Source organism: Tupaia chinensis, unplaced genomic scaffold (assembly GCF_000334495.1).
Source record: "Tupaia chinensis unplaced genomic scaffold, TupChi_1.0 Scaffold139757_1, whole genome shotgun sequence".
Lineage (NCBI taxonomy): Eukaryota > Metazoa > Chordata > Mammalia > Scandentia > Tupaiidae > Tupaia > Tupaia belangeri.
Window position 1 is genome coordinate 2,907,045 of NW_006199637.1, and position 11,647 is coordinate 2,918,691.

At 52.2% G+C, this 11,647-nt stretch overlaps 1 protein-coding gene across 1 annotated transcript in view; it reads right to left on the reverse strand.

The window, feature by feature from the left end:
• The window catches only part of CIMIP2C (ciliary microtubule inner protein 2C), an 18,342-nt gene extending 11,997 nt beyond the window's left edge, over positions 1–6,345 (reverse strand). Inside the window, exon 1 of the mRNA XM_006162190.2 lies at positions 6,216–6,345. Coding sequence (XP_006162252.1) covers positions 6,216–6,289 — 74 coding nt within the window. The 5' untranslated portion in view covers positions 6,290–6,345. The remainder of the gene's footprint in view (positions 1–6,215) is intronic.
• Positions 6,346–11,647: the final 5,302 nt, after the last annotated feature.

Consider the following 11,647-nt stretch of genomic DNA (forward strand, 5'->3'; position numbering starts at 1 on the left):
CGGGCGAGCGCCCGGCCCCACAGGTAAAAACTGCCAAAAAAAAAAAAAAAAAAAAAAAAGAATTTCCAATACCTAGGCCCAGCCCAACCAACACATTAGAATCCCTAAAAGGAGCCTGAGCACGGGTGTCCAGTACATCGGAATCTCTTTTTTAAGAGAGAGATTTGTGCTATAGGGTGTGTGCGCTTGCTAGAGTGACAGAAAGAGAGACAGAAAGTTAGAAATCACCTCCCAAGGGGGCTGGCCACACTGCAATCCTTCCTCCTCCATTCTCCTCTTGGGATCTTGGGTACACATGCACACGTGCTTGGTATGAATTTCAAGCCACTGGGTCCAGACTCGGACCATAGCTGCAGAATCCAGAAACATAACCATTACGCTATCTATAGCCACAGAATCTCTCTCTCTCTCTCTTTTTTTTTTTGGGGGGGAGATTTTGCCATAGGACATGTGTACTCATCGGAGAGAAAGAGACGGTCAGAGAGACAAAAAGCGGAAAATCTCCCCTCAGGGGGATGGCCATGCCTCTATCCTTCTCCATTCTCCTCTCGGGACATTGGACACACATGCATATGCACTCAACATGAGTTTCAAGCTGCCAGGTCCGGGACTCGAACCACGATAGACCATGTGAGAGTTCAACACCTTAACTCCCACACCACCTGCTGGCCCCACATCAGAATCTCTAGATGAGGACTGAGCACAGGTATTTTTTAAAGATCTCCAGGAGATTTTAATACCAACACCTGTGGGGCCAGTGGGTGGTATCATAGTTGAGACATTGGACTTCCACACGACCGACCTCAGTTCGAGTCCTGGACCTGGATCTTGGGTACACATGTACACATGCCTGGTATGAATTTCAAGCCACTGGGTCCAGACTTGAAGCATAGCTGCAGAATCCAGAAACATAATCATTACGCTATCTATAACCCCAGAATCTCTTTTTTCCCCTGAAAACCATGCCAGGCATGTGTGTGTGTGTGTGTGTGTGTATGTGTGTGTGCCCAAAGTCCTGGGAGGAGAACAAAGGAGACAGGACTGTGGCATGGCCATCACCCCTGGGGGATGATTTCAGCTTTTCCTCTGTCTCTCTCCTCTCCAGCGAATACACACACCCTATGGCAAAAACCTTTTTAAAAAAAATACTGCCATCTGGGCACAGGAGGTGTCCTGCATCCTGCTGTGCAGCTGGCCCTGGTTTCACACCTTAGGCTGCACGGGCCTGTCCTGGCAGCTGCACCTCCGGAGACAGGGCCTGAGATGAACAGGGAGAGGCTTCAGAAAAACAGCTGCCAAACCCTCCCTTCCCAGCACTCTGGACTCTGACCCTGAGGGGTGAGACGCAGGCTTGAGCAGACCGGCAGGTGTAGGCAGTGGTGCGCTGTGGCAGCTGAAACTGGCTCAAGAAAACCCATTGCTCAATTTTCAGGAATCTTTCAAACCCTGAAAAATAGGAATTGTTGTTAAATAAGCTAGTGTTAAAATGAAGGCCAGCCAGTGACATGAGTTACGGCAACTGGATCCCACATGGCCGATCGTGTGCTTCGGCTTCCAAACCTGGCAGCTTGAAAAACATGCTAGGCGTGCATGTTCACGTGCTCAAAATACCGAGAGGAGAATGGAGAAGAGATCGCAGAGTGGCCATCCCTCCGGCAGGTGCTTTCTCACTTTCTCTCTCTCCCTGTCTCTCTCTCTCTCGCTGGCAAGTGTACAAGCCCCCAGCAAGATTTTTTAAAAATAATAAATTATATAAAGTTATCACTCAATAAATCGTATTAAAAGCAAAGGTAATACTTACTCTAGTTGTTTTTACTACTAATCGTTTACTCCTTCATTGCCCGTTTGGCCACTCCCTGCATTTGACGTCATCCCATCTGTGCCCTCGAGGTTGCTCGTGGCCGCTGCACACGTGGTGGAAACACTATGTCAGGTGTGCTGTGGCGTGTCCCCTTCTGAATGGAAGGGAATTCAGGGGCACCCTGGAGATAGCTCCTAGTCAGACAGCAGGCGTATTTACCCCACAGATGTGGGTGAGTATCACAGATCTGAGTCTTTTCCTTCCAGAGAGCTGGTTGGTAAACAGTTACCGGCACACCACTGATGTGCACTCTGTCATACAGGGATTCTGGGGACGGGGACGTGACCCGTTTTGTGGGACAACCCCTCTGATAATGGCCAGCGTGGAATGCACCGATTTTCTGAGGCGTGCCCAGCTCAGTGGCAGATAGGGGCAAAGGCTCTTGCCCCGGCTCCTGGTGAGACCCGCTGGGCAGGAACTGTAGCAGCAGCAGTCGGGGCAGGTTCAGTGTGTGCACAGAGAGCCCAAGAGGTGAGGTGTGAGGAAGGCAGAGAGCAGGGGACAGAGGCCACCCAGACCCGGCCTACAAGCAGAAGTCACAGACTCTCCTCGAGGCCAGTCTCGTCCCTTTAAGAGCTGTACAATCCCAGCAACTCTGAACCAAGCGCTCCTGCCCCCTGCAGGAGGGCACCCAGGCCAGGCACAGGCATGCACTGGCTGGCAAGGCGTCTGGGAGCTGTGTCCATGGGCAGCCAGGGGCTTGTGGCATGCCCTGGTCATCTAATCTGAAGACAAATATTGTCCTTGATGGTCTCCCTTCTTGGAGCCTCAAAGTAGGCCTTGAACACAGCAGGGATGTGACTAACAAAAACAGCTAACAGTGACCAAGTGCCAGGTTTCAGCAGGTGAACCGATTGTCCTTTAACTCGCACATCTTGCTTACCCCCGTTTAACAGGTAAGTGGTGAGGCATAGAGGGGTAAATAATTTGCCCAAGGTAAGTAAGTGATGGAGCCAGGATTCAAACCCAGGGAAGCTGACTCCAGATTCCTTCTTAATGCCTCCTCCTCTTCCTCCCTGCTGACTGCGGGAGGCAGGGTGAAAGGCTGTATGAGGATTAGGGTAGATGTTGGGGTGAGCCTTGGTGTTAAAGTCACAAAGACCTGGCTCGACAACACACTGGCTAAATGCCCATCATTCCTCAACTGGCGTGAAGATTTTTTTTAAAAAGAGATGATCCAGCCAGTGGTGTGGTGGTTAGGGAGGTTGGATTCCACAGGTTCGAGTCTCAAAGCCGGTGCCTTGGAAAAACAGGCCAAGTGCATGTGTGCACATGACCACAATCTTGAGAGGAAAATGGAAGAAAAGGGATTGCATCGTGGCCATCTTCCCTGGGGGCGCTTTCTCACTTCCACTTTCTACCTGTGTCCCTCTCCCCGTGAGTGCACACAACCTAGCAAACTTTTTTAAATTGGAAAGGGCACATAGTTGGTGCTTACACATGGGGCTCACAGTGTTACTACGGGCATCAGGGACCTGGTTCCAGCCCAGCTGTCCCTCACCAGCATGGGGTGCAGGCTCATCGCCCCAGATCAGTGACCACATCTGGGACAGCGAGGGCTACCTAAAGATCCCTGAGGTCTTTACCAGAGGGAGTATTCTCTGTCTCTATGAATAAAACTAATTGGGGGCGGGGGTATCTGAGTGTTAGAAGAGACTGGCTGTGCTTTAAAATCCTGTGATTAATGTTTGAAAAGATGCACACAAATAATAATTATGCAAGAGTGGTGGAGAATCTTGGATTCTTTCATTAAGTTAACAAAATCGCCAAGGAGGTAGTGTTTAGAAACATAAACCATCCAACCCACTCCTCGTGATGGGAATCTTTAAGGACATCACAGCCCTCCAAGACAGGCCCAGATGAGAAGGCGACAGATATACAGGCTCAGCTGCTCAGACTAGCCCAGTGCAGGCTCGAAGCCTTGCTTCTGACTCACTCGTTAGCACCACTTCAAAATCCATCACAGGACAGAGAGCTCCAGGGAATGGCAGGCGAGTGGTGTGGACAGAGGAGCATCCTGGGATTGCTTCTGAAATGCGCACCTTCAGAGGAGTGGGGTGACCATGGGGGAGGGTTTGCAGGAGCATTAGACCTTGCCTCCCCAGACAGGAAATGGTCAAGGAGTCAGACAACAAAGAGGCTCGGAGAGGAGTCATGGGAAGCCTAAGCAAAAAGTACCAACGTATAAAACCAGGCCTCATGATAAACACCAGCACGTGCTGTTTATCAGTCTTCATCTAGGCTGCCGAGATGGAATCGAGGGGCCAGGTGGTGACACCGTGGTAACACAGCTGGACCTGAATGGGGAAGGTCCTGGGTTCATATCCTGGGAGCTCCCTGAGCACCCCAGGCATGTATGTGTGCCTGTGATCCAGGCCACCTGGGACTGAGGGTAGATCGTGGTGGGAAGACCCTACTGGGGAAGCTGTCTCTCTGCCTCTGTCTCTCTCATGAAGTAACTAAATAAATAACCTTTTTATTTTAAAGAAGTGGCCATGAGCTACTACTGTGTGCTCACACTAGACTGGGAGCCCCTTGAGGACATCCCCACTGTGTGTCTTTGTCTCCCTAGCACCGTAACATGACACTTGGCACATCCAAGCCTCACCAGGGCCTTCGCATGTCCAATGCCTAAATGAATGACTCAGGCAAATCCTAAGTCACATTTTCTTTTTAAAAAATTATTTATTGCAGGGACCAGCAGTTAGCGTAATGGCTATGTCACTGGACTCCCATGTAGTCGACTGCAGTTCACGTCCCGGACCTGGTGGCTTAAAACTCACGCCGGGCGCGTGTGCGTGCGTGCCGAAGATCCCGAGAGGAGAATGGAGGAGAAGGGATTGCGGGGTGGCCATCCCCCCTGGGGGGTGATTTCTCGCTTTCTGTCTCTCTGTCTCTCTCTGTCTGGCAAGCGCATGCGCCCTATAGCAAAAACCTCTCAAAAATATTTATTGCATTTAATTTGTTGTTATTATTTATTTTGCAGTTTTAGCAGAGAGACAGAGAGAGAAAAAAAAAAAAAAGAAAGAAAGTGAGAAACTGAACAGCCCGATCTGGGACTCAGCCATGTGGGAGTCCAGTGCCTTAACCACCATGCCACCTGCTGGCCCCTTAAGTCTCATTTTCTTACACAACTGCCTGGGCTTCAGGAAACCAACATGACCTGGTAAACCAGCTTTGTCTGGTGGGAACCCAAGTAGCTTTTGACTCCTCCAGGGCCAGGAGCAAGTTCTGTCCACAAACAGGCTGAATTAACACGGGAGCCCCACCCCCTGCTTCTGCTTACACAGTCCCCAGGAACGGGTTCAGTGCTACAGCCCCTCAATGTCTTGCTTATCCTACTAAACAACAATGCAAACTTCAGACAAAATAGACTTTTCTTCCCATCACAGTCTGCTCAGTTGCAGAAGAGACATGTTTTTCATTTGCTCCTGTGCATTTGGACAGCATGTGTACAGAACTCTCCCAGCATTCATTTCATTGGTTCATTCTTAACACAGATTTTCTCCTACCTGGCAGCAGCATCTCAGATGTGGTCCCTGCCCTGGATGACCGTGCCAACTGGCAGAGGGAGAAGACACTCACACCCCAGAAGAGGGGTTGGGACTGGAAATACCAGTGGCTTTAGGAGAAAGAGCCAGAGAACGGGTGGGAACAGCCTGACTTGCATCTCAGATATTCAGTGTCTGACAACCTTCAGAGACAGGAAAGGTAGGTGTGTCCCTACACTGGAAAATAAATGAAAGCAAGTCGGCTCTCAGGACTGGAGCTGGGAGCTTTCCAACACAACACCTTGTAAGGAAAAAGTGACATCCTTGGGAGGACCCCACCGGAAGCTGGGCGACTTGCTCATACTGCATACCGGCCAGCCAGCCTTGCCAGAGTCTTCCCAGAGGCGCACAGCCCGTCCCCTTTCCTCCTGGAACTAATTTTTTGAGTCCTGGATGCAAGCTCGGTGTTGGGGGTCTACTCTTTTCTCTGTGCCCTCCACGCTGCCTGTTGGGCGTTTCCAAGCTGCAAACCCCACGATGTGGCTGTCTCTATCTAGCCCCATCCACAAAAGGTTTGGTTATCCGAGCTGGTTGCACCTGCTGCCTGGGATGGACTCCCTACCCGGGGAGTCTGGAGAGCCCCCTACCGGCGCTCTCCTGCTCTGAGAGTGCACGACCCTCCTCCTCCCCACTGAAGGCCGCCACCCACCGGGTGAAAACTTAGGGCTGTCGGGGTTCCCTTTATCCCAAAGGCGCGAGTATGGAGTTTTAACAACCCAGAAGGGTTGTTTGGGAAGGAAAGAGAAGTCCGAGGGGGGCTCTGAGCCCACGTTCGGCTGGGGCTCTGTGCGCGGCAGCCTTACCCGGGCATGAGACTGGGGGGAACGTAGGCGGCATTGAACTCGGTCAGCAGAGTGCCCGCGCTGCGAGAGGCCATGGTGGGTGCGGCTAGCGCGCGGCAAGCGGGGCGCTGGGTTCTGGCCAGGCCGTAAACAGTCCACGGGTCACCCGGCAACAGCGTACCTGGCAACGGGATTCTGGTGCTGGCGATATACTCGCGTTCCAGGCTCTGCGCTCTCGTCCTCACCTGGAGCAGCTCCAACAGCTGGGCCCAAAAGACACCTCTCCATCTGCGGGAGCGCTGCCCTGTGACCCCCGTAGATCTCGCTCACCGTCCAGCCCCAGCTTTTCAATCCTTGCATGGGCTCAGCCCTCCGCTGTACTGCCTGCAGGGGTGCCGAGGCACCGCAGGGGCGCAGGATACTGGGTAGAGAGGCCGGCTGAGTCTTTCCTAGGTATCCTTTGTCAGCAGCAGCCCTCAAGGTGACAGCTTGGAAGCGCGCGGCAAGCGGGGCGCTGGGTTCTGGCCAGGCCGTAAACAGTCCACGGGTCACCCGGCAACAGCGTACCTGGCAACGGGATTCTGGTGCTGGCGATATACTCGCGTTCCAGGCTCTGCGCTCTCGTCCTCACCTGGAGCAGCTCCAACAGCTGGGCCCAAAAGACACCTCTCCATCTGCGGGAGCGCTGCCCTGTGACCCCCGTAGATCTCGCTCACCGTCCAGCCCCAGCTTTTCAATCCTTGCATGGGCTCAGCCCTCCGCTGTACTGCCTGCAGGGGTGCCGAGGCACCGCAGGGGCGCAGGATACTGGGTAGAGAGGCCGGCTGAGTCTTTCCTAGGTATCCTTTGTCAGCAGCAGCCCTCAAGGTGACAGCTTGGAAGCCCTGGCGGGAACTGACAGCCCGGACCCTGGCTCTGGAGGCCATGCAGAAAGCAGCTGTGCCCAGGGCAGCTCGGGCCCAGGAACCCAGCGGCCATCTGGTACTCAAGAGCCACGTCTCCCCAAGGCTGCCAGTCCTTCCCGTTCCATGGGGGCTCCAGGAAGCGGCTTCGGAGTGGGCTCGGTTTGGACGCCCTGTAATTTAAATGCGTGTGCATGGGCACGAGGGGCATTTTCCTCCCACTCTCTCCCTGAGAACTGCCCTCTCACCTTGTCTCTCCAACTACTCCACAGAGAAGTTTTATCAGTAAGGGGCAAGAAACCAATCATGAAAACCTGGGGGTGAGGTCTACATCTGTCCCCAATTCCAGAGTTCACTCAGGCCCTGCAACCCAGAGGGCTGACCTGCGTCCCAGAGAACAGAGAACAAACCTCCCAAGCCTGAGGAGGTGTGCTGCACAGGAGTCCCTCCCTCCGTATAACTTCTATAACTTCACTGCCACAGCCCAGGTTCCCCAGGGACTGTCACCGCAGCCCTGAGGGCAGCATGGGCAGGGCCAGGGCCTTTCATGCTTAATGGCGGGTGGGGGAGGGAGGACGTGAGGAAGGTGTGCACCTCCCAGGCTCCCTTTGGTGGCATTAAGCATGGCTGCAAATGACGTAAAGATTACGTTACTGGACTCCCATGTAGTCGACCGCAGTTCCAGTCCCGAGGGGTGGCTTAAAATTAATGCTGGACATATGTACGTGCCCAAGGTCCCTAGAGGAGAATAGAGAAAGGTCGCTTTCTGTCTCTCTGTCTCTGTCCAGCAATCGCATGCATCTAATAGCAAAAATCTCTCTTAAAAAAAAAAAATAATGACTGCAGTTGGGACCAGCAGGTAGGGTGGTGGCTAAGGCATGGGCCTGGGGGCTTGCTTTCTCACTTTTCCTCTCTCTCTGTCTCTCTCTGGTCAAATTTTAAAATAATAATAATAATAAAGGGGGCCAGCAGGTGGTGTAATAGTTAAGGCACTGAACTCCCATTGGTTAACCGCTGTTCGAATCCCAGACCTGGCAGCTTGAAACACACTAGGCGTGTGTGCAGGCATGCCCAAAAACCCAAGAGAAGAATGGAAGAGAAGGGATTACAGCATGGCCATCCCCTCTGAGGGGTGATTTCTCAATGTCTGTCTCTCTGGCAAGTGTACATGCCCTATAGCAAAAACATCTCTAAAAAATGTGTAATAATAATAGTAATACATTAAATTACTAATTCTTAAAAAAAAAAAAAGAATGACTGCAGTTGATCACCGCTCTCAAAGCCTCCTTTCCTCCCCACAGGTGTCAGCGGGAGAGACTGTCATTTCACTTTGACTCTGTAAGTGGAAGCTGATGGGAACCACAGGTGCTAAGGAGTTCACAGAACACTGCTGCATCTGGATTCTCCAAAAATTTTTATCCCACAGGTAACAGGGAAACTGGTGAGCCACAGGTTTCCAAGCCACATAAGACGCAGAAAACATGAGCCTGGTGTGGACAAGAAGCTGCAGGTAAAGGAGGGTTTGCAAACTCAGTGGAAGGACTCTCCACCCACCCTCCGGGACCCAGTGACATCTGTATTTGTCTACATCTCCTGTGGAAATTGTGCTATGATAGAACATCCCTAAGTGCTAAAGGTGTTAAAAGAGCAGCCCTCGGTTCGGGTGCACACACTCCAGGAAGGCGTTTGTGATCCCCAGCCCAGGAAGAGCCTGAGCCTCCATGCCCTCCCCCCATCCACGGCTTCCCGGCTGGCCCGGCTCCTGAACCCTTTGCCCTTTGTTCTACTCGTCAGTATCCCAGCCCATCTCTCTCTCTTGCTCAGGGCCTAGTACTGTGCCTGGCTCAGGTTTCAGAAAGGTCAGCAGACATGGAAACTGAGGTTCAACCAGGCTCACTGTCTGGCCTAGGGCAGGTTCATGGGCTTTTCCTAAAGATGCATAGGGCTGAAAGAGGCCTCCTAAAATTCACCATCTACAGGAGAGAGCCTCCAGAGAGACTTGGGAGGAGAGGGGTTGTTTTTCTATCCAGTGACACCAAGATTTTATATATATGTGTGTGTGTGTGTGTATAAGCATGGGAGTTTTTTGCTATAGGGTGCCTGCGCTTGCCAGAGAGACAAAAAGCAAGAAATCACCCCCTGGGGGTACAACCATGCTGAAATCCCTTCTCCTCTATTCTTCTCTTGGGATTTTGGGCCCACACACACACATGTGCCTCACATGTTCTAAGTTACTGGGTCTAGGATTTGAACCATGGGAGTCCAGCGATGTAACCATTATGCCATCTGCTGGTCCCACCACCAAGTCTCACAAACACAATCACCTGAGGTCCTCATGAATAGAAAATGCTAGTGAATTTAGTTTTCAAAAAGAAACATTCAACTTATCTCGTCTTTTACGTATTTAGGCTTTCACTCACATTCAATAAATAACAATATCCTAAAATACTCTTTAATTCAATATGCTTAGATAAATGTGAGGAAGGCAAGCAGGAATTGGGGAAGGAAAAGGGGCCAATGAAGAAATATAAATAGAGAACAATAGGGCAGAGTAGCAAGGAACCACGCAGGAGAGAAGGCTCCAGGGTACCCTGCAGGTTTCTCAGACTATAGCATTCGAAAGGAGTAACCTCTTAGTTACCGCGCTGTGAAAATTCAATATGTCTTTTTAAGCCTTTAGATTCTGTCTCAGGCAGGTCCCCAAGCTCACCCTTTTATTCTGTCACATTGTTGGGTATCGTCTGATGTACGAGATGCCATGTGAGGTCTGGAGTGCAAAGATGCTATGTCTCCAGGGTCTCTCAGGGTTAGTAGGGGAAGAGACCATCAGAACAGCCCCAGGATACTAGGTGATGAGAGTGGCAGGAGCTGCACAGGGCAGCACCCTAACCCAGCTTGGGTATGGGTGCAGAGGCACCTCCCAGAGTGGGCACCCATTAAATTAAACTCAGGAAGGCAGGTATGTGTGTGTGTGTGCGGGGGAGGGGGAATGGTATTGCATCACGTGCCAATGAACGGCAAGAGAAGGGGTGCAGATGACCTTGCACAGGCTCCAGGTCCCCTTTTCCTGTGAGACCCTCCTGGGGTATATTGCTAGAAGGAAGGAGGGAGCAGTTCTCCTTTGATCCTTGGATTCCCTGGAAATTCTGCTACAGGCATCCCTTCTCACACTCCTAGCAAATAATGAGAGCAGAAGACCTCACAGTCCTGCTCATCTTTCTGGAAACCAAACAACCTGTCTGAGTCCCCAAGCCCTGGGATGGGGCTCAGTTGCTGCCTGAACCTCCCAGCACTGCCCTAGTAGAGCTTGCACTATCAGAAAACTGCAGTCATGCTTAACTTGGCCCTGAGCTTCCCTGCAATTCCAGTCCCTTAGGATGCAGAGTGTCAGGACTCAGTGACTGTGGAGGGCACAGCCTCCTGGGAGGCAAGTGGGCAAGTCCATTCCTTCTTATTGTAGGGTCCCTACTTCTGAGAGCCAGCACCCAGTATGCCTTTGATGTTGTCTGATGAATACGGATTTTCTAGCTGGGATGGGAGGTGGTGGTGGTGGTCTAGTTTGTTATGTCACAACAATCGAAATACCTGAAACTGAGTCCTTTATAAAGAACAGAGGTTTATTTAGCTCATGGCTTTGGAGAGTCTTGAAGTAGCTCAGGGCATCACATGGCAAGGGAACAAGCTTGAGTCTATGTCCCTGTCTTATTCTCTCTCCACATAAATCCACCAGGATCCAATCATGGGACCCCCCCCCCACGCCGATGACCTTCATCCTAATCACCTCCTAGAATTCTCACCTCTTAATCCTGTCACAATAGGAACCAAATCTCAACACACAAATTTTGGGGGGGGAGTAGCCATTCAAACTATAGTGGGGGTCCTGGGTTAAGACTGTCACATGGCAGAGTGTGACCCATCCAGAGCAGCCAGGGTACGCTGGTCCAGCTTCCCTAAGCTTCATGGGTACCAACAGCCCTGTGGCCAACCTGGCCATGCTGGAGGCAGCATGTACCACTCCCAAAGCACCAGCAGAACAGCCCGGCTTCCTGCGCATGCAGATCATGAAGTTCCTTCCCTGTGCAGGGAGTGGCCCCCGCCCCATGCCCACCCTGTCCAGGCTCACACCCAACTGTCAAGGGCAGAACTGCTAGCAGGACAGCACTGCTAAGGGGTAGGCAGGAGCCTTCCTGCTCCCAGAGCCCGGAGGAGACACCTGAAGCTGGTCAGGCCTTTATCTGGGAGCCGGCGGCTGCTGAATAATGAATTCCGACTGCACTCGCAGGCTACACGCTGGGTGCACAAAACACACACACACACACACACACACACACACACACACACACAGATACACACACACTGGGCTGACAACTTGGAGGGGTGGGGGCTGGCAGGGCTGTGAGGCTCCGTGAGTCGCTGGAAGGAGGGAGCAGTTCTGCTCGGTTGCCTTGGTCTCTGTGGGCAGCATCGGAGCAGGCGGGAGGAGGAGGCAGCAGAGAGGAGGAGGCGTGTGAGCCGCACTCCACAGCCAGCTCCTTCCCAGCTGCTCCCGCC